The sequence below is a fragment of the Molothrus ater genome, chromosome 27 (genome assembly GCF_012460135.2).
Source record: "Molothrus ater isolate BHLD 08-10-18 breed brown headed cowbird chromosome 27, BPBGC_Mater_1.1, whole genome shotgun sequence".
Lineage (NCBI taxonomy): Eukaryota > Metazoa > Chordata > Aves > Passeriformes > Icteridae > Molothrus > Molothrus ater.
In genome coordinates this window covers 5,031,138-5,053,355 of record NC_050504.2, presented here as the reverse complement: position 1 = coordinate 5,053,355, position 22,218 = coordinate 5,031,138, and the positions used below count along the sequence as shown (strand labels likewise).

The following is a 22,218-nucleotide window of genomic DNA, read 5'->3' as shown; positions in this document are numbered from 1 at the left end:
TACAAAATAGGAATTATTTATATTTTCCAAAAGAAAAACAAAAAGAGTTCCCAGCTATTGAAACATCTCTGCTGTAAGAAGTGACTAAATAGAAAGGGACAGGGCTGGCCCCAGACAGCCAGACCAGGTACAAACAGTGTAAGAATCACGGAGCAACTCAGGGACGTCGCACGCAGCCGTCAGCAAGAGTGAAATTCATCCTGGGGGGGGGTTGGGGTTTGGTTTTTTTTTTCTTTTGTTAAAAAAAGAGGGAGGAAAAGGGGAAATAAAGCAGGGGAAACGCCCCAGAGCGTTTCCCGCAATGTTTAAAACAGAAACCGTCGGTGCTGCTCTCGGCTCGAGGGGTCTGCAGTCCTCTCCCAGCACAGCCTTCACCGCCCCTCGTGCTCCGAGCTGACATTTCATAGAAAAAGGGGCTTTTGAACCATTTTTTTTTTTTCTGTTTGCAGTGGACACACAAGTGCTAAAACAGCAAATTCATCTCCTGGCCGAGGGCAGCGGGGCGCGCGCAGGTCCAGCTCAGCTCGGCCGCCGGGACTTTGGGAACGTTTGCCATGAATCCTCCTGGAGGTTTCCTCCCCAAAAACCTGGGTGGAACTTGTGCCTTCACTCTCCCAAGCGAGCAGAGTCCTCTGCCCCGGGCATCCCACACACACAGAGCCCCGGGCCGGGGGTCCCGGGGGCACAGCCGCATCCTGGAGGGCCTCAGGCGGGTGCAAGGGAACACACAGACACAGGGAATCGCAGGAACAGCCCCAGAGCCCACCCTCCCCCCTTTTCCCAAAGTTTCTCGGTGCTGTTGGACAAAGTCTGGATGTCGCACGGAGCAGCCTCTTCCCCCCAGCAACAGAGTCCAAGCTCCGCGGGCCTCGCCGGCTCCCCGGTGGTCAAGGGCTGGGCAGCAGCGGCAGCAGCAGCTGGGGCCGCTTCCAGAAAAGCTCGGGATGAGGGCGCGCGGGTTTAGGATTGCTTCAGCCGCTTGCGGGGCGGGCCCAGGAACGGGCACTGCGCCGAGGCCAGCGAGCGATAGGCCTCGGCCACCAGGTGGGGGTGGGACACCACCATGGACTTCCAGCCCGACGTCTCCATCACGTCCGAGGCGTGGCTGCAAACAACAACACACACGGGGCGGGCTGAGCCACCGGGGCAACTGGGAATGGGACTGGGGCAACTGGGAATGGGACTGGGAATGGGACTGGGGTCACTGGGAATGGGACTGGGAATGGGACTGGGGTCACTGGGAATGGGGACTGGGAATGGGACTGGGGTCACTGGGAGCAAACTGGGAATGGGACTGGGGTCACTGGGAATGGGACTGGGAATGGGACTGGGGTCACTGGGAATGGAGACTGGGAATGGGACTGGGGTCACTGGGAATGGGACTGGGACAACTGGGAATGGGACTGGGGTCACTGGGAATGGGACTGGGGTCACTGGGAATGAGACTGGGGTCACTGGGAATGGGACTGGGAATGGGACTGGGGTCACTGGGAATGGGACTGGGAATGGGACTGGGGTCACTGGGAATGGGACTGGGGTCACTGGGAATGGGGACTGGGAATGGGACTAGGGTCACTGGGAATGGGGTAACTGGGAATGGGGACTGGGGCAACTGGGAATGGGGACTGGGGCAACTGGGAATGGGACTGGGGTCACTGGGAATGGGGCAACTGGGAATGGGGACTGGGGCAACTGGGAATGGGGACTGGGGCAACTGGGAATGGGGACTGGGGCAACTGGGAATGGGACTGGGGCAACTGGGAATGGGACTGGGACAACTGGGAATGGGACTGGGACAACTGGGAATGGGGTAACTGGGAATGGGGACTGGGGTAATCGGGGTGAGGGACTGGGGTAACTGGGAGCAAACTGGGAATGGGACTGGGGTCACTGGGAATGGGGACTGGAGTAACTGGGAGCAAACTGGGAATGGGGACTGGGGTAACTGGGAATGGGACTGGGGCAACTGGGAATGGGGACTGGGGCAACTGGGAATGGGACTGGGGTAATTGGGGTGAGGGACTGGGGTAACTGGGAGCAAACTGGGAATGGGGACTGGGGCAACTGGGAATGGGGACTGGGGTAATTGGGGTGAGGGACTGGGGTAACTGGGAGCAAACTGGGAATGGGGACTGGGGTAACTGGGAGCAAACTGGGAATGGTGACTGGGTAACTGGGAATGGGACTGGGGTAACCGGGTGCAAACTGGGAATGGGGACTGAGGTAATTCAGAATGGGATAACCAGAAGCAGACCAGGATCAGGGACCGGAATAACAGGGAACAAACTGGGATTAGGGACCAGGATAATGGGGAACAAACTGGGATTAGGGACCAGGATAAAGGGAGCAAACTGGGATTAGGGACCAGGATAAAGGGAGCAAACTGGGATTAGGGACCAGGATAACGGGAGCAAACTGGGATTAGGGACCAGGTTAACAGGAGCCACCCTCCAGGCTCTTCCCAGGGCCCAGGGAACCCGGGCGTTTCTTCCTCCTGGGCTCTCTCAGGTGTCTGAGGGGTTTGGCCCCATTTCAGGCTGGGGGCTCAGGAGGAAAAGCTGCAGCAGACTCCAGGTGGGATGGCAGAACACAGAGCTCACCCCAAGGCCAGCTCTGGGCACAGGAATGGTTTAAATCGATATAAAAAGCACTGGAAGAAGTGCACCGAGTGACAGAAATGTTCCATTTATTAAAGCTTGGCAGGGATTTTCCATCTGCTGCTGGATTGAGAGCTGGAATCAATCCCTCAGCATCAAATCATGGAATGCTTTGGGGTGGAAGGACCTTAAAGCTCATCCAGCTCCATGGGCAGGGGTGGCTCCTGCTGTCCCAGGCTGCTCCCAGCCAGGACAATTCCAGGATCAGAACTCCCTGATCCTGCCCTGCCTGCACCTTCTGGTGACCCCAGCAAGCTCCAGAGCAGCTCCCAGGCTGTTCCCACTCTGGACAACCCCAGGGGACAGGACTGGCCTGGGTTTGGGGCAATTCCATGAGTGGAATGCTGCATAAACCATGGAACACAGGGAGGGAGCTCAAAAATGACAGAGCAGAACCTCCCCTGCACGGGCCAGGAAGAGCTAAAAACAAATCCTGGAATCCTGGGGGTGGGAGGGAGCCCAGCCTTGGTTTGGAGTGAGCAGTGGGAGAAGGGAAGGGGGAAAAGGGAAGGGGGGAAAGGGAGGGGGAAAGGGAAGGGGGAAAGGGGAGGGGGAAAAGGGAAGGGGGAAAAGGGAAGGGGGAAAGGGGAAGGGGGAAAGGGGAAGGGGCAAAAGGGGAAGGGGCAAAAGGGGAAGGGGCAAAAGGGGAAGGGGCAAAAGGGGAAGGGGTAAAGGGGAAGGGGGAAAAGGGAAGGGGCAAAAGGGAAGGGGGAAAGGGGAAGGGGGAAAGGGGAAAGGGGAAGGGGGAAGGGGGAAAGGGGAGGGGCAAAAGGGAAGGGGGAAAGGGGAAGGGGGAAAGGGGAAGGGGGAAAGGGGAAGGGGGAAAGGAGAAGGGGGAAAGGAGAAGGGGGAAAGGGAAGGGGCAAAAGGGAAGGGGGAAAAGGGAAGGGGGAAAGGGGAAGGGTTTGTCCATCCTGGAGCAATTACTCACTAATTAATGAAGTCCACGGCCTGGGTTTTGAGCTGGTCTGCGCTGTGCAGGTCAGCCAGGATCAGGATCTCAGCTGCATTCTCCACGGACAGGTTACTGCAGAGAGCATCCTCACACATCACCTTCAGCCTCTCCAGGGCATACTGGGGACAAAACCATGGAATTACACCCAAAATTACCCTCGGGTACTGCCAAGGGACCCTCACACATCACCTTCAGCCTCTCCAGGGCATACTGGGGACAAAACCATGGAATTACACCCAAAATTACCCTCAGGTACTGCCCAGGGACCCTCACACATCACCTTCAGCCTCTCCAGGGCATACTGGGGACAAAACCATGGAATTACACCCAAAATTACCCTCAGGTACTGCCAAGGGACCCTCACACATCACCTTCAGCCTCTCCAGGGCATACTGGGACAAAACCATGGAATTACAGCAGGGAACACCTGAGGGGGTGGGAACCCTCCAGCTGTGCTCCTCCACCTCAGGTTTCCACCCAGGAACGTTCTGTGCCCTGAGCTGGGATCCATTTGTGGGATCTTTGCCATGGGATCAGCCCCATCACTATAAATTGATTTATTGATTAATTGATTTTAGGTTCTGACTGAGATGTCCCCCCTGTCAAGATTGGATTTAAATGCAGAATTCCAGCCCTTGAACCCCATTTTCCCTCAAGCCTGGCTGATAACAGAGGCAGAGCACTCGGAGTTTTCTCTGGCAAATTGAGAGGGCAAATCAAATTTCTTTGCTAATCTGTCTCAATAAATAAAGCAGTTTATGGGGCCAGCCATGAGTTTGGATAATTGCCTGTCAGAGCCTCCAAATGTAACAAATAAAGCTGGGCACTCTCCTGCTGCAGATGGAACATTCTCCTCCATGTATCCACTTTTTAGTTTAATTTTTGCTACAAATAACTCATTTTTAATTACATTGTTGGCCCCGAGTGGCCACTGTGGGCTCTCAGCAGCAACATTTCCCCTTCCTCCTTTTTTTTAATTCCACCTCAACTCCCCCCAGCCTCCTGCACTGGGAGCTCCTGGAGTTGAATTTTGGTTGGTTTTGGGCTAATTACAGCTTTTTCCTAAGAGACAGCAGAGCTCTGAGGGAGCTGCTTCAGTCCCCGGGGTAAATATTGGATGCTTTATGTGTTTTCATGGAGGAGTTTTTTATTCCTGCTTTTAAGGCACACAATGAGCTGGAAAGGGAAAGCAAAGCTGTGTTAAAAGGCAGGAAAGTCAGAATTAAAGCTCTCCCTGCCCTAAGTGCTGCTCCTCCAGTCAATAGTTCGGAATATTGGATAAACGTGGGGATGGTTGTGTGGAATCTCCTGGCTCTGATTCCCACCTCAATCCCAGCTGGAACGGAGCTTTTCCCCCTGATCCAGCCTGGGATGGAGCTCAGGGACACAAAAGGGGCACAAAGCACCCCCAGCCCAAAGCCCCCAGCCCAGGAGAATCCCAGGATTCCAGGAGCAGGGAAAATCCCAGGATTCAGGCTCCAGATTGGATCTTTCCCTAGCACTGAGTCACTTCTAAAGGGAAAAAAAAAAAAAAGAAAAAGGGAATAGTTTGGGTTGTAAATGATGGATTTTCAGGGGTTAACAGAGCTCTCACTCCCATCTCTGGGGCTGCAAAGGGGAGGGGAAGAGCCCCAGGAATTCCAGCAGAGCCCCAGGAATTCCAGCAGAGCCCCAGGAATCCCAGCAGCTCCCAGGAGCAGCAGGGACTGGCAGTGCAGCAGGAAAACCAACAGCATTTCCCACTCCTGGATTTCCAGAGCCTCAGGGCTGACAGGAGGCAGGGCAGGAGGAGAACTGTTTGTCCAGACTCTGCACTGCTCCGGGGATTTGGGAATAACCACATGGAAAAACATCCCTGGGTCTGCTCTGTAATTGTCTCCTCAGCCCAGCTCGGATCATGCTGAACAGGCTCTTCTGGGAGCTCCAAAAAAAATTCCTTAAAAATGAGCAGTAGAGCAAAAATTCCTGATTGTTTAATGGGAAGATCTGCAGCAGAGTCCTCTGGAAGCTTCAAAAATGCTTAAAAATGAGCAGTGGAGACAGAGATCCCTGAAGGGCCTGTGCAGCTCCAGGTGTGCTCTCTGTCAGTCTGCTGGTCCAGGGGTGTCTCCAGGTTTCCCTGGAAGCCTCAATTCCATGGAATTTGCCCATGCCAGGGCTCTGTGGAAAGGCAATCCCACGGCATTCCAGCTCCCCCAGCACCCACAAATGCCCAGCTCACCTTGTCAGCAGCTGCCAGGAGATCATCAGCCATCTTGTCCAGGTTTGGGGCCTTCCCGGTGTAAATGAAACACATCATTTCCTTGAACACCTCGGGCTCCACGTCGTTGATCTCAACCCGGTTCTGCAAAGGGAAAAAGGAGATTTTTGGGGTCTGCCAGGGGGCTCCAGGGCTGCTCCTGCCCCAAAACCCTCCAGTGCCAGAGGGAAATCGCTTACAAGGAGTTGAACTTGAGAGAGAAGGGGAAAAAAAGGGGGGAAAGGATGGGGGGAAAGGAGGGGGGAAAGGATGGGGGAAAAAGGAGGGGGGAAAAAGGAGGGGGGGAAAAGGAGGGGGGAAAAAGGAGGGGGGGAAAAAGGATGGGGGGAAAAGGAAATATGTGGATGGAGTAAGAACAACTCCAAGCTGTATCCCACATTCTCCACTTCTCCCTGTCCCCCCCAGCCTCCTTCCCAAGGGAACAAAGGGACAGCTGATCCCAGACCCCTCTTTCCCTGCTCCCTTCAGGAGCAGAGGTGTTCCTGTGTGAGAGGAGCAGCTGCAGGTGCCAGAGGGGGATCCCAGCAGGGAACATCTGAGCAGGACCTTTCCCTGCTGGGTGCTCCTCCCCTGAGCAGGACCTTTCCCTGCTGGGTGTCCCATCCTCCCTGAGCAGGACCTTTCCCTGCTGGGTGTCCCATCCTCCCCTGAGCAGGACCTTTCCCTGCTGGGTGTCCCATCCTCCCTGAGCAGGACCTTTCCCTGCTGGCTGTTCCTGCCCTGAGCAGGACCTTTCCCTGCTGGGTGTCCCATCTCCCCTGAGCAGGACCTTTCCCTGCTGGGTGTCCCATCCTCCCTGAGCAGGACCTTTCCCTGCTGGGTGTCCCATCCTCCCCTGAGCAGGACCTTTCCCTGCTGGGTGTTCCTCCCCTGAGCAGGACCTTTCCCTGCTGGGTGTCCCATCCTCCCCTGAGCAGGACCTTTCCCTGCTGGGTGTTCCTCCCCTGAGCAGGACCTTTCCCTGCTGGGTGCTCCTCCCCTGAGCAGGACCTTTCCCTGCTGGGTGTCCCATCTTCCCCTGAGCAGGACCTTTCCCTGCTGGGTGTCCCATCCTCCCTGAGCAGGACCTTTCCCTGCTGGGTGCTCCTCTCCTGAGCAGGACCTTTCCCTGCTGGGTGTCCCATCCTGCCCTGAGCAGGACCTTTCCCTGCTGGGTGTCCCATCCTCCCTGAGCAGGACCTTTCCCTGCTGGGTATCCCATCTCCCCTGAGCAGGACCTTTCCCTGCTGGGTGTCCCATCCTCCCCTGAGCAGGACCTTTCCCTGCTGGGTGTCCCATCCTGCCCTGAGCAGGACCTTTCCCTGCTGGGTGCTCCTCTCCTGAGCAGGACCTTTCCCTGCTGGGTGTCCCATCCTCCCCTGAGCAGGACCTTTCCCTGCTGGGTGCTCCTGCCCTGCTCTCACCTTTTTGCTCTCCTCCATCTCGTGCTCGAACATGGCGCTGAACACCGGGGAGCGCGCTGTGGGGGGAATGGGGCACTCTGGGAATGCTGCATCCCCTGGGAAGGGCTGGCTGCCCCTGCAGCACCTCCCCAGCCCCCAGCCCTTCCCACCAGGCCCTGCCTGGGGCGATGGCATTCCCAGAGCAGCTGTGCCTGCCCCTGCATCCCTGCAAGTGGCCCAGGCCAGGCTGGACGGGGCTGGGAGCACCCTGGGATTGTGGAAGGTGTCCCTGCCATGGATGAGCTCTGAGCTCCCTCCATCTCAAACCATTCCCTCCCTCTCAAACCATTCCCTCCCATTCCCTCCATCCCAAACCACTACCTCCATCCCAGATCAATCCCTCCATCCCAAAGCACTCCCCCCCATTCCCTCCATACCCCCAATCCCTCCATCCTAAACCATTCCCTCCATGTCAAACCATTTCTTCACATTCCCTTTATCCCAAACCATTGCCTCCCTCCCAAACCATTCCCCCCATTCTCTCCTATTCCAAACCACTCCCATTCCCTCCATCCCAAACCATTCCCTCCATCCCAAACTGCTCCTCCCATTCCCTCCATCTCAAACCATTCCCTCCCATTCCCTCCATCCCAAACCATTCCCCCCATTCCCTCTATCTCAAACCATTCCCTCCATTCCCTCCATCCCAAACCTTTCCCTCCATCCCAAACCATTCCCCCCTATTCCCTCTATCCCAAACCATTCCCTCCATCCCAAACCATTCCCTCCCATTCCCTCCATCCCAAACCATTCCCCCCACTCTCTCCTATTCCAAACCACTCCCAGTCCCTCCATTCAAAATCATTCCCTCCATCCCAAACTGCTCCTCCCATTCCCTCCATCCCAAACCATTCCCTCCCATTCCCTCCATCTCAAACCACTCCCTCCATTCCCTCCATCCCAAACCATTCCCTCCATTCCCTCCATCCCAAACCATTCCCTCCCATTCCCTTCATCCCAAACCATTCCCCCCTATTCCCTCTATCCCAAACCATTCCTTCCATCCCAAACCATTCCCCCCATTCCCTCCATCCCAAATCATTCCCTCCATCCCAAACCATTCCCTTCCATCCCAAACCACTCCCTCCATCCCAAACCACTCCCCCCATTCCCCCATCCCAAACCATTCCCTCCATCCCAAACCACTCCCCCCATTCCCCCCATCCCAAACCACTCCCCCCCATCCCCTCCGCGCCCCCGGGCAGTCCCACCTGCCAGGATGGCTTTGTGGCCCTTGAACTCCTGGCCGGCCACGCAGAGGCAGCAGTCGGTGAAGCGCGAGTTCTCCCAGAGCCCGCCCAGCTCGTCGGCCAGGCGGCACTCGGGCACCTTGACCATGTTCATGGTGTTCTGGCCCGAGATGTTCACCGAGTCCTGCACCACGCTCACCTGGGGACAGGGACACTGCACTGCCCCGGCCCTGCGGAGCCTCTGCTCCCAGGGCACAGCCACAGCCCGGGGGACTGAAAACTGCCCACTCCTAAAGGATCCTCTGCAGAGATCCCTGCACCGGGGTGTCCACCCCAAACCCCAAACCCCACAAGCAGTGCTCCCTCCCAGCCCCACACTGACAGCACCTCCATGCAATCCATGAGAAGGTTTCTGAAGGAGGCGGAACCGGATTTTTGCTCTTTCCTGATTTTTTCCAGACACCACACCTGACCCAGTTTCTCCTTCCATCCTCGTGAAATTCCCCAATCAATAATGCAAGAGCCACCACTCCAGGGGAGATGAGGGACACACAGAGCTCCCAGAGCCCAGCACGGACCCCACAGGGCAGGGACTGACCCCTCAGTGCCCTCCTGCTTCTCCTTCCAGGAGAGTTTAAATATTCCACAGCACAACTAAACCCCACTCCAGACCGAGCCCAACAAATCCCAGGTTCTGTCAGACAGTGAGGGAGATGTGGAGGAGGCAATTCCCAATCCCTGCTCCAAGGTGAGGAATCTCCTCCAGAAGGGCCCCATTGGGAGCCTGTGCAGCACCAGCCCCGTGGTTAAAGCCAGGTAAATCACAGCTGCAGCAGAGGCCAATTAGCAAAGCTCTGCTTAATTGTGCCCTGCTGCAATCAGGAGTGATGGAGGGGAAGCAGAGGGGAGGCCATTCCCTGGATTTGCTGTCCAGCCCAAGGTAAATTCCAGTTCTGTTCAGGACCAGTGGCCAAGGGAGAGCAAGGGCAGCCAGGGAAGCTGGAAGTGAAGGAAAAGGAAAGGGAAAAGGAAAGGGGAAAGGAAAGGGGAAAGGAAAGGGGAAAGGAAAGGGGAAAGGAAAGGGGAAAGGAAAGGGGAAAGGAAAGGAAAAAGGAAAGGGAAAAGGAAAGGGACAAGGAAAGGGAAAAGGAAAAGGAAAGGGAAAAGGATCCTAGCCTTGGATGCCAAACTAGATGAGGATTTGTTTCTGCCATGCCAGGCTCTCCTTTCTCCTCCCATTTTGTGCTCAAGGAAGGGCTCCCTCCATCCCTAGGAATTTGTGCTGCTGATCAAACATCCTTGAGGTGTTTGTTCATTTAAACATGTGCATGATTATGATGGCCAAAACCAGAAAAAAAAACCACCCCAAAAACAACCCAAAACCCTCCCAAAAATCCCAGCTGTCAAAGGACTTTGAAGCCCTTCTTTTATTCCTGAAAACACAGCAAAAGAAAAGACTCCCAGAAAAAAAAAGTGCAGGAGATGCAAGGAGAGAACAACTTGTTCTGCTCTCTTCTGGTGAAAAAAATACCAGCTCCAGGAGGGGGTTTGCAGTTAAAAAGACAATGGGAGTGAGCAGAAGAAGCTCTGAAGACACTAAATTAGAGTTTCTATTTGCTCATTAAGGTTTTTCAACCTAAATCTCTGGGTTTGGAAATAACTGGCTGCATCTTCGCCTGGAATAGCACAAGTGAAATAATAATGATGTTGTAGAAAAACACAAACACAATGACCAGAAAATGGTGATTACTGCAAAATCCCCTTTTTTTCACATTTTTCTCCTTGCTGGCTGTGCAGACACATTGAAGGAAATAAAGAGAAGCTCTCTTTTATTGAGCAGGGCAGTTCCCAGTGCAGATCCAGGCTGTGATTATCCCAAGCAAGCCCCAAATCAAGGAGCACAAACAGAGGGATGGGAACACCAAAGCACCAGGAAATGATCCTCAAACCTGCCCAATTCCCACCATCATTCCAGGGAAAAGCCAAAAGGCAGAGGGATGAACCAGGAGGGGAAAAAGGCACAGCCAGAGCAGAGAATGCCAGGGACAGAACAGGCAGCAGTGATCCTGACCTGGGAGAGGAGATGAGGCCAGCCCTGCCTGGGCTGGGGAGCTCTGTGGGGCTGGGGGAGCTGTGTGGGGCTGGAGCAGGGCTCAGGGAGCTGTGTGGGGCTCAGGAGCTGTGTGGGGCTCAGGGAGCTGTGTGGGGCTCAGGGAGCTGTGTGGGGCTGGAACAGGGCTCAGGGAGATGTGTGGGGCTGGAGCAGGGCTGAGGAGCTGTGTGGGGCTCAGGAGCTGTGTGGGGCTGGAGCAGGGCTCAGGAGCTGTGTGGGGCTCAGGAGCTGTGTGGGGCTCAGGAGCTGTGTGGGGCTGCAGCAGGGCTCAGGGAGATGTGTGGGGCTGGAGCAGGGCTCAGGAGCTGTGTGGGGCTGGGGGAGCTGTGTGGGGCTGCAGCAGGGCTGGGGGAGCTGTGTGGGGCTCAGGAGCTGTGTGGGGCTGGAGCAGGGCTCAGGAGCTGTGTGGGGCTCAGGAGCTGTGTGGGGCTGCAGCAGGGCTCACCTCACAGAACAGGGTCAGTTTGTCATCTGGCAGGAGCCCGTTGGCCTCGTCCAGCAGGAAATCTCTCCTGATGAACTTCTTGAAGCCCCAGTCCTTGCCTTGCACGAAGCGATAGGCGCGCTGGCTCTCTGTGGATAGGCCTGGCTTAACCTGGGCCAGGGGCGCAGCAAAGCCCAAAGCCTGGCCCAGCTCACCCCAGGAGGGGTCTCACCCATCCTAGGGGGGTCTCACCCATCCTAGGGGGGTGCCACTCACCCATGGCCTTGGTCTCCTCTCCCTTGGCATTGAGGATGGAGAATTTGAACTTGGCCCTGACCTCGCTCTTGGGGCAGCTCACCAGCAGCAGGTACAGGGACAGGTAATCCTTGCTCTCCTCGTCCAGACCCTTGGGGTTCACACGTAAACACCTGGAAAAGGGGGGTTGGGAATGGCAGCAGGTCAGGGATGCCTCCAAAGGAAGGGCACTGTGGGATTTGCACATTTGCACAGCAAACAAGGGCCCCAGGGGAACACGGGGGCTGAAAGGAGCAGAGCTGGGGTACAGCTGAGAAAAACACCCAGGAATTATGGGCAGCCCACCAAATCCCTAAGGAAAAGAGCAGGGAGAAGGGCTGGAATCACTGAGAAGCCCCCTGGGTACCAAGCCTCACATAAGGAAAGTGAAATAAATAAAATGGAGGCAACGGGCTTGAGGAAGTGCAACAAATACAGAGAAATGGTTGATAAAATGCCACAGGAGGCAACTGCAAGGAACAAGGGATTTCTGGAAGGCTGGTGGTTCTTCAACAAAAGAACTACCAGGGTTAAAAGGAAAAACTCCTCCTGTGTGAAGAAAAGGCAGGAAGAGGCTCTTCCATGACCTGAAACATGACACAGAATCCACCAAGAACAAAAAGCAGAGAGATAATGAACAGCTCCCACATACAGGGACCAAATCCACAGATCCAGATGTTCCAGGGAGGGCTGAGAGCAGAGGGGACAAAGGTGACAGGAACAAAGGCAGGCCAAGGCAAGCACAGCTCTGCCACCCGAAGGAGGGAACTCACACTGTATCCCATGGATACAATTCATCCAGGGGCTGCTTTCCCCCCAGTGGGACTGAAAAGGAAAATTGTGAACCACTCCACAGCCGGATGAAACCAGGAATCAGAGCCCATGGATGCACCAGGACACGGCTCAGAGCAGACACAGGCTCTGAGCAAAGTCCACTCTGAGTTACTGGAAATGATTGAGGCCTCAGGGAAGGAAGGTTTAGAGGAAAGGGAAAGGCTCCAAATGAGGTCAGCCTGAAGAGGCAGCAGCAATGAGAGGACATTGGCACTTGCCTCATCCCTGTGTCCTGCACGGCCACAAAAAGCTGCCACTCACAGAAAGGGAATTCACAGCAGGAGAAATTCACTTTGGAACCCCATGGAGTATGAGGGGCTGGAACTGGGAGGGTGATTTGGGCTGTGCAGCCTCACCTGGGCTCGCCACAGAAATCGGTTTTGAGGGTAAATATTGGTTTGTGTGCAAACACTGCTGAGCCATCGGGGCTCTCATGCTCAGGATTATGATGCTCCCATGGACTCCCCAAAGCCCAGCCCAGCTGGGATGGACCCCTCTCCCTGGGCCTCACCACTTGAGTTTGTCGTTGGCTCCAGAGGAAAAGGTCGAGCTCTTGATGACCTCCCCCATCTCCTCCCGGCAGAAGCTGAAGTTGTTGATGGTCCACATGTAGGAGAACTTCACCACCTTGATCTGGATGGAGACAACAGGAGCTTTGGGTCAGCCCTGCCCATCCCACAGGGACAAGGGGCAGCCCCCCAGCTCTGGGTGGGGGACCTGGAATTGCAGGAATGGCTCCAGGGGCTCCTGCAGGGCACGGGGAGCATCGGCTGCTCCTGTGTGACAGCTGCAGCGTGGGGCTGGTGGAACAGCTGTGCAACTGCTGTGTAACTGCTGTGTAACTGCTGTGCAGCTGCTGTGTAACTGCTGTGGAGCTGCTGTGGAGCTGCTGTGTAACTGCTGTGCAGCTGCTGTGCAACTGCTGTGTAACTGCTGTGGAGCTGCTGTGTAACTGCTGTGTAACTGCTGTGCAACTGCTGTGCAACTGCTGGGATTGCTGTGGAACTGCTGTGCAACTGCTGTGCAACTGCTGTGCAACTGCTGTGGAGCTGCTGTGGAGCTGCTGGGATTGCTGTGCAACTGCTGTGCAACTGCTGTGGAGCTGCTGTGCAGCTGCTGGGATTGCTGTGGAACTGCTGTGCAACTGCTGTGTAACTGCTGTGCAGCTGCTGTGCAACTGCTGGGATTGCTGTGGAACTGCTGTGCAACTGCTGTGCAACTGCTGTGCAACTGCTGTGGAGCTGCTGTGGAGCTGCTGGGATTGCTGTGGAACTGCCCTGTGTGCAACTGCTGGGACTGCTCTGTGTGTAACTGCAGAGTGTGATTGATGAGTGTAACTTCTGTGTGTAACTCCACCACGTAAATGCCCTGTGTGTAACTGCAGTGTGTGATTGCTGAGCATAACTGCTGTGTGTGGTTGTTGCGTGTAACTAGTGTGTAACTAGTTGTGTAACTAGTGTGCAACTCCCTTGTGTAGATGCCCTGTGTGTAAATGCAGTGTGTGTAACTCCCTGTGTGTAAATGCAGTGTGTGTAACTCCGTGTGTGTAACTGCAGTGTGTGCAACTCCCTGTGTGTAACTGCAGTGTGTGTAACTCCCTGTGTGTAAATGCAGTGTGTGTAACTGCAGTGTGTGTAACTCCCTGTGTGTAACTGCAGTGTGTGTAACTCCCTGTGTGTAACTCCCTGTGTGTAACTGCAGTGTGTAACTCCCCGTGTGTAACTGCAGTGTGTGTAACTGCAGTGTGTAACTCCCCGTGTGTAACTGCAGTGTGTAACTCTGTGTGTAACTCCCTGTGTGTAACTGCAGTGTGTAACTCCCTGTGTGTAACTGCAGCGTGTAACTCTGTGTGTAACTCCCTGTGTGTAACTGCAGTGTGTGTAACTGCAGTGTGTAACTCCGTGTATAACTTCCTGTGTGTAACTGCAGTGTGTGTAACTCCGTGTATAACTCCCTGTGTGTAACTCCCTGTGTATACCTGCAGTGTGCAACTGTGTGTAACTCCCTGTTTGTACCTGCAGTGTGCAACTCTGTGTGTAACTCCCTGTGTGTAACTGCAGTGTGTGTAACTCCCTGTTTGTACCTGCAGTGTGCAACTCTGTGTGTAACTCCCTGTGTGTAACTGCAGTGTGTGTAACTCCCTGTGTGTAACTGCAGTGTGTGTAACTCCCTGTGTGTAAATGCAGTGTGTGTAACTGCAGTGTGTGTAACTCCCTGTGTGTAACTGCAGTGTGTGTAACTCCCTGTGTGTAAATGCAGTGTGTGTAACTCCCTGTGTGTAACTCCCTGTGTGTAACTGCAGTGTGTGTAACTCCCTGTGTGTAACTCCCTGTGTGTAACTGCAGTGTGTGTAACTCCCTGTGTGTAACTGCAGTGTGTTAAATGCCCTGTGTGTAACTCCCTGTGTGTAACTCCCTGTGTGTAACTGCAGTGTGTGTAACTCCCTGTGTGTAACTCCCTGTGTGTAACTGCAGTGTGTGTAACTCCCTGTGTGTAACTGCAGTGTGTGTAACTCCCTGTGTGTAACTGCACATCCAGCAGGCCCCACAGCCCCCCAAAGCCCAGGAACACAGCCATGCCATGCTGTGCCATGCCATGCCATGCCGTGCCATGCCGTGCCATGCCGTGCCCTGCCGTGCCAGCTGACCTGTGTGTAGCACCAGCTCTCGGCCACGGGCCCGCTGGACATCTCTGCCGGAGGGGGGGGACTCGGCACCCTGGACATCGCCAGCTTGGAATCGGGCAGGGCACAGGCACGGGGAACGGAGCTCAGGGGCACCTGGGGAAAGACAGGAACACCAAAATCAGCGTGGGAATGGGGCTGGACTTCACCTGGGAGAGAGAGAAACACCAAAATCAGCGTGGGAATGGGGCTGGACTTCACCTGGCGGGGAAAGGAATCATAGAAATCAGCAACCAGCATGGAAATGGAGCTCAGCTGCACCTGGGGAAAGAGAGGGACCATAGAAATCCGCATGGGAATGGGGCTGGACTTCACCTGGGGGGGAAAGGAACCACAGAAATCAGGAACCAGCATGGAAACGGAGCTCAGCTGCACCTGGGGAAAGAGAGGAGCACCAAAATCAGCATGGGAATGGGGCTGGACTTCACCTAGGGGAGAAAGGAACCATAGAAATCAGCAGCCAGCATGGAAATAGGGCAGAAATTCACCTGGTGGGGAGAGGAACCACAGAAATCAGCGTGAGAATGGGAGCTAAACTGGGAGGGTCTCCCTGGGGGGAGAGAGGAACTAACAAAATCAGCAACCAGAATGGGAATGGGAGCTGAACTCCACCTGGGGGAAACAGAGAGGAGAGAGAGACAGAGATGAGCCACCAAAATCAGCAACCAGAATGGGAATGGGAGCTGAACTCCACCTGGGGGAAACAGAGAGGAGAGAGAGACAGAGATGAGCCACCAAAATCAACACCCAGAATGGGAATGGGAGCTGAACTTCACCTGGGGGAAACAGAGAGAGAGACAGAGACAGAGATGAGCCACCAAAATCAACACCCAGCACAGAAATGGGGGCTCAGCTGCACCTGGGGGCACAGAGATGAGCCCCCATCAGAACTGAGGACAAATCAAACCAGCCCCAGGGGTTCAACCTCCCAGGACACAAATTCCTCTCTCCTCTCTAAACACCTTCACAACGTGATGTTACACTGGAAGGCTCCGTTGAAAGGTTTCCAGCAAACACAAAGCAGCCCAAAGGGCAGCCTGGAGGCCAGGATGGAGGGGTTTGGCACAGGGAAGAGCCTGGCTGAGCCTTCTGCTCACGGCTTTGTGTCCTGCAGCACCTCACACACAACGGGGCCAAGGATCCCTCCAGCAGGAGCAGCAGCCAGGGAAGGCAGGCAGGGATTTTGGGATTTTTGGGATTGGCCACCTGTCTGCACGCTGAGCTACAAGATGGTCAGGGATGGAAAGGCTTCAGCAGGAGGAAATGCAGGGAATGAATAAATCAACCATGAGAGCAGGCCGTGAAACTGGAATTTGTTGTTAAAATTGCAGTAAATTTCGGTGATTTAGTTTGTAACTAACACCTTTAGACTCGTTGCCACACGAGGTATTCTGATCTCTGAAAATAAAAATTCTATTTAAGAAGAGTTAAAAGGATGGATTAAAAAAAAAAAAAAAAAAGACATAAAACCAACTTAAAATAACTTTGGAACCCCCTGAAACAGGGATTCCATGGCCCTCCACACACCCCTGGCCAGAAGGTGGGAATGAAACCTGCAGCCACAATGGAATTCTCCATTGGCTGGGTCTGCCTGCTCAGGACACCTCAGGTGTCACCAGGTGCCACCTCCCCAGCGGTGCTGGCACCTCTGCACTGGAGCTGGATGGAAAAGCACGGCAGGCACAGAGCTCTGAGGGAAACATTTGGGAAATAATTCAGATCCCAGGGCTCAGGAGAGGCAGGGACACACGTCAGGCACAGGCAGAAATATCAAAACACAGGAAAGAAAACAGAAAACATTATTTTATGGCCCCCTGTGTACAGTGAGAGTTTGCTACTCCTTGGCTATAAATAACAAACTCCTGGCTCGGGACAGAGCTGGAATCACAGCTCAGAGCAGAGCGATTCTCAGCCCACTCCCAAGCACTTCCAGATGGAGACATTGGATCCGAGGGCAGAGCCAGAGCACCTGGGGAAGCACAGGAAATGTTCCCTTGTCACCCTGGCCTGCCAAAACCCCCTGCGGGCTCCACAGCTCAGCTCTGCCTTCAGCAGGGAAATCCTGGGACCCCACCTGCCACAGGTGGGCACAGAAACCCAACCAACAATCCCGGAACCGAGTCCAGAATCACCAGATTTTTGTCCCAAAAATCAGTCATTTTCTGCCTCTCAGGATAAATCAACTCCCTCCTGAGAAACACAGCAGAAATTCCTGGGAATTTCCACTTCCAGCCAGGTTTACCCACAGAAAGGGAACTCAGGGGAGGCTGGGAAGGAAGGAGATTTTTAATTGAGGGGTTCAAAAGCCGAGTGGCTGCTCCTGGGGCCAGCAAAGCATCAAAGAGTGCCTGGGAACAGCGCAGGGAGAGGGAGCAGGACGGGATCATGGAGCAGGAAAACAGGGACGAGGCAGGAAAAGCTCCTTTACTCCCTGCTCCCTTCAAAGGCTCAGGAAGGACAGCAGAAGGTTGGCTTTGGACCAGGAAAAAGGGGAAAAGGGCAGGGAGTGGAAGGGCAGGGCTCTGCTGGGACATGGGGGGGCTGTCAGCCCTGAAATCCCAGACAGGGATTTCACCTGGGGAAAAGTCTCTGCCTGACACCACCCAAAATGTCCCTGAATGGCATCAAACTCAATGTTGATACTCTGAGCACTCCAGAGTACTTTCACCAGTGTTACTGACCTTACAAGACCCCTGATCTCTAAAATGAGCCCATTTTCAGATTAACCTCTGCACTTCTGCTGTGTCTAATTCCGTCCCAGGTGTGCACAAGGCCGCTCTCTGCTGCTGGGAAATGATTTCTGTTATCACAGGTTGGATCAATTTTCAAAGCCCCGGCATTGCTGTGTTCAATTCACAGCCCGAGTGTGACACCAGACCCAACCTTCAAATGCCCAACTTCAACCTTGTGTTTGTGCCCAAAGCCATTTCCAAACCCTAAACCAGAACCTCCCGTGAGGATCTGTAACACAGGTGGAGAAAAGCTGAGCTGAGGTCTTAATATGAAAATTTCAGCCCTATTTTCTCTAAAATCAGCAGATCCTCCTGGGTTCTGCTGCATCCACGGCCAAACCAGCACCTTCCAGATGGGAATGTTTAATCCCTGCCATGATCCCGACTTTATGAACTCTACAGATGCCTAAAAATAAACTTTATAAATTCCACAGATGTCTAAAATTCCCTGGAGCTGCGAGGCCAGCGACACCTCGGATCACAGCAGTGCAAGCCCTGCCTGCAGCCAGAGAATTCCCTCCCAGGAATTCCCCAGAATTCCCCCAGGCATTGGCCACAGCCGGTGCTTTGGTGCCTTTCCAGCCCTAAAAACGTGGAGGGAAAACCCCAAGACAACGCCAGTGCCCCCAGTTCCAGCTCATCCCTGCTCCTCCTCCTCCTCCTCAGCCGTGCACAGCAGCACAGAGACTTCCAGAACCTCTTGTGGAACAGCACAAAGGCCACAGGGATCACCCACAGCTCCTGGCCCTGCACAGGACATCCCAAAATCCCATCCCAGGGCAGCCTTGGGAATGTGTCCATTCCTTGGGGAGCTGTTCCAGTGCCTCACCACCCTCTGGGGGAAGAGCTTTTCCCTAAAATCCACCCTAAATCCCCACAATCCACCCCAAATCCCTCCTGCCACAGCCCTCGGGTGCTGTCCCTGCTCACCAGAGAGAAGAGCTCAACACTCAATTACCACTCAGATCCTTCCTCCCACAGCAAGCACTGCAGGGACATTCGAAAACACAAAAACAACAACAGAAAGAATCCAGTCTGTTTCCAGCTGAGCCTCTGAACGCCAGCAGCTCCTCTGCCTCCTCGGGGGCACAAACACCTCCTGCCCCATCAGGTGTTTCTGGGCCTGGCCACACCTTTCCATCCCAGGGCTCCCAACTCCAAGCACAGACTCCCAGCAGCAGCTGCTGGGCTGAGAACGAAGGAGCAGCTCCCTCACTAAAAGGGTTTTGGCCGTCCCCGTTTGTTTATTTTGGGTTTTCTCCATTTCCCGACAGGTTTGTGCCAGGAGCAGCAAAGCCCAGCAGAGCGAGGCTGAGGAACCAGAGGGATCTGAGGGATCTTACATAACCCTGGAGCCGTGCAGCAGGGCTGGCTGGGGAGCAGGGATCCCACAGAATCCCCTGCAATTCCCAGCCTGGAGCTCCCCCAGCACAGCAGCAGCTCGGGGAGCAGCAGCACTCGCAGCTCCCTGCAGGGTCACCCTGGCATGGGATGGTCCCAGGTGGGCAGAGTGGGCAGCAAACCCCGCTGGGCACTGCCAGGAGCCAGGCTGGGACATGCCAGGCACAAGAATCCCAGCCAGGAGAGGCTCAGGGCACTCCCAGATTAACCCTGGTGCAAACTGGGCCAGGAGCTGCTCAGGTAACTGGTTTAACTTTGAGCAGGGACATGGGCAGCACTGGTGCCTCCTCCACAGGAAACCAGCAGGAAACTGGAGAAATGACGGCACAAAAATCATGGGTTTTTTAAGCACTTCGGTGTGGGCTGGGCTGGCAGTGGTGCCCTCACTTTAACCCCACTCCCTGACCTGTGTTTGTGCCCAAACCCCCGGGATTTTGGGGAGAAAAGGGGTGGATTTATAACAGGAGCTCCACTCCAGCGAATCAGGCTGTCAAATGTGGCAGCAGTTTCCATTTGACGGGCACAGTTCCGTGCCACTGTCCCCTGCTGATAGAGGGACAGGATCACAGCCTCCGGGCATTCTGCTGCTGGGCTGTCCTGAGCTCAACCCCACCCGTAACAAAGTAACAAAAAGAGGGGAAAAAAACCCCAAAAAACCAATCTGTTTTTTTCTTCAGGTTGCAACAAAACGAGGGAGAAAATGACACCGAGTCGTTGTGGGCAGCTGGTTGGAAAATGTCACTGAAAGAGAAATCAGGCGGATGTTTTACTGAAATAATTCAGGGTTTAGAGTTCTGATTTATAAAGCATAAATAAGTGTCATTCCTCAAACTCTCACAGGGCTTCACAACAAGCCACCACTTAGAACTCCAAAGGCAAAGTGGAAAAAAGAGGAAATGAGGGAAAAGTGTTTCTTTTCCTTATGTCAGGACAATGCTGTAGAACCACAACACGAACACATTCAGCCATGCTGAGTTGGAGAGAGCTGACAGCAGATCTCATCACACCTGAGATCTTCCTGCCCCTCGAAGAACTCCTGTCAGACCCAGACAATCCCATCTCCCACTCCAGGCGCTCTGTTTTCCCTTTGCAGCACCAGGAATGCGGACGATGCTCGGCAGCAGCAGCGGCAGCGCTCCAGGATGGCCCCAGCTCCCCGGGAAGGGGAATTATTTCCCTTTCCACACTGCAGGATGATGCACCATTTCCTCCAAACAGCACCACAGGCCCGACACTCGACTGGGGAGCAGAGCCGCGATCCCGGCTCGCATTCCCAGCGATCCCAGCTTGGCTCCTGCCTCGGGGATGGGCTCACACCGTGGCCAGGCCACAACCTGTCACCCCTGAGCGCTGATGCTGCTGCTCCTCATCGCAGCGCTCCCACTCTGGCCCGCTCCTCTCTTTCCCACTCGTGCTCCCTCAGCCGGCTCCAGGCTCCCCATGGCCCCTGTCCCCCAGCCTGGCGATCTCCAGGAATCCCCGCTCCAGGTTTTTCCCCAACTTTTCCCCGCCGCCCGCCCCCCCCTCTGTCCCTCAGGCCCTGCGCTCTCCCCCCCCCCCCTCCCCTTACAACTCCTTCCCCTCCGCTCTCACCTCGCGGCCCGAGGAGCGGCCCCGCCGGCGGTGCGGCGCTGCTGGGAGGCCGGAGGGAGGCGGGGAGCGGTGGCCGGGCAGGTGCGGTGTGTGGGGACGGCCCCGGACCCCGCAGCCCCCTCAGGAGACCACCAGCAGCTAGGGATCACTATTTGGCAGCATGTCCTCCCGGGCCGGTCTCCGCCGAGCGCGACCCGGGGATCACTATTGCGCAGGTGCCCGCAGCAGCTCAGCGCGCATGCGCGCGGTGCCGGGGCGGCGGGGGGGGGCCGGGATATGGCGGTGCCCTGCGCTCCCCTCACGGCCGCGCACGCGCACTGCGGGACTGACGCCGCCGGCCACGCCCACCACCTTTTATAGCCGTGCGCCCGTCGCGCGAGACCGCTCCCCCCGCCGCGAGCACGCGCGGCCGGGTCGATTCCTGCGCATGCGCTGTGTCTGAGACCCCTCTTTGTGGCAGGTCCCGTCCCTCCTGCGCTTTCACGCTGAAATCACTTTGTGGCAGGCGTGTCCCAGCGGCCCTGCCCCTCTGCTCCCCTCTGATGAACGCTCGTCTGGCAGCGCCGCGCAGCGTGCGCCCCGTGCCTCGCTGGCCCCGCTGTTCCCGTTCGGCAGCGGCTGCTGCTGTCGCAGTGCCGTTCCACCGCGGGGTCGGCGCGGGCGGCGCTCTCGCTGCCCACATGTCCGCCACACACGGCCCCCGCAGGCGGCACCGCCTTTCCGCTGTTCTTGGGGAGGTTTCTGGGCGTGCCATCGCCCTTTTCCTCACGGCTTAGTGAGGAGACACCTGCCTCAGGGAATGGCGGGAGCCATCTCCCCTCACGGCTCCGTGAGGAGACACCTGCCTGAGGGAATGGCGGGAGCCATCTCTCCTTCCCTCACGGCTTCGTGAGGAGACACCTGTCTGAGGGAATGGCGGGTGCCATCTCCCCTCACGGCTCTGTGAGGGAACACCTGCCTGAGGGAATGGCAGGAGCCATCTCTCCTTCCCTCATGGCTCCATGAGGGGACACCTGGCCGAGGGAATGGCGGGAACCATCTCTCCCCTCACGGCTCCGTGAGGGAACACCTGCCTGAGGGAATGGCGGGAACCATCTCTCCCCTCACGGCTCCGTGAGGGGACACCTGGCCGAGGGAATGGCGGGAACCATCTCTCCCCTCACGGCTCCATGAGATTCTGTCTGCCCAAGGAAATGGCGGTTGCTGTTTCCCCTCACAGCTCTGTGAGGAAGTGTTACCAAAATCCTCCCAAAATATCATGAAAAATAAGACTCCACCCATTTTTCAGTGTTATCGAGTCAGGCCTTGCTTTCTTCTTGGCCCAGGCTGTGCGTGGCTGACAAAGTTGCTCCACACCCATGCTGATACAAAACTTTTTAACTTATTTATGCATTTTAAGCAAAGGAAGCAATTAATTAGTTGGTATGGCTCTTCTCTGCTACTTTGTAGTGGTTTGTAACCAGTGAAGCAAAGATGTCATTGTTACCACTCCTTAATTACCCGAAAGTTTGTGAGAAGTTTATCCAGAGCAGCCTTCCCCTCCTCACTTCCAGCCTCAGGGTGAATTAATTCCACTACACACAAAGCACCCCAAGAACCGAATTACTCAGGTTCCACAGCACAGCCATGCTTATTGAAAT

At 55.4% G+C, this 22,218-nt stretch overlaps 1 protein-coding gene across 2 annotated transcripts; it reads right to left on the bottom strand.

Annotated features, from left to right (window-relative positions):
- On the bottom strand, positions 1-20,846 carry SPOP (speckle type BTB/POZ protein). 2 transcript variants are annotated; one of them, XM_036398890.2, is made up of 10 exons: positions 20,579-20,842; positions 14,817-14,948; positions 12,681-12,802; positions 11,318-11,469; positions 11,063-11,190; positions 8,526-8,703; positions 7,276-7,331; positions 5,834-5,956; positions 3,589-3,731; positions 1-1,105 (listed from the first exon to the last, which is right to left on the bottom strand). In XM_036398890.2, the coding sequence occupies exons 2-10, from the start codon at positions 14,892-14,894 to the stop codon at positions 961-963; spliced, it is 1,125 nt and encodes a 374-aa protein (XP_036254783.1). In that variant the 5' UTR covers positions 14,895-14,948; positions 20,579-20,842; the 3' UTR covers positions 1-960. The 2 variants fall into 2 exon arrangements, with proteins under 2 accessions (XP_036254783.1, XP_036254784.1); XM_036398891.2 differs by lacking the exons at positions 1-1,105; positions 3,589-3,731 and adding an exon at positions 3,801-4,004 and having other exon boundaries at positions 20,579-20,846.
- Positions 20,847-22,218: the final 1,372 nt, after the last annotated feature.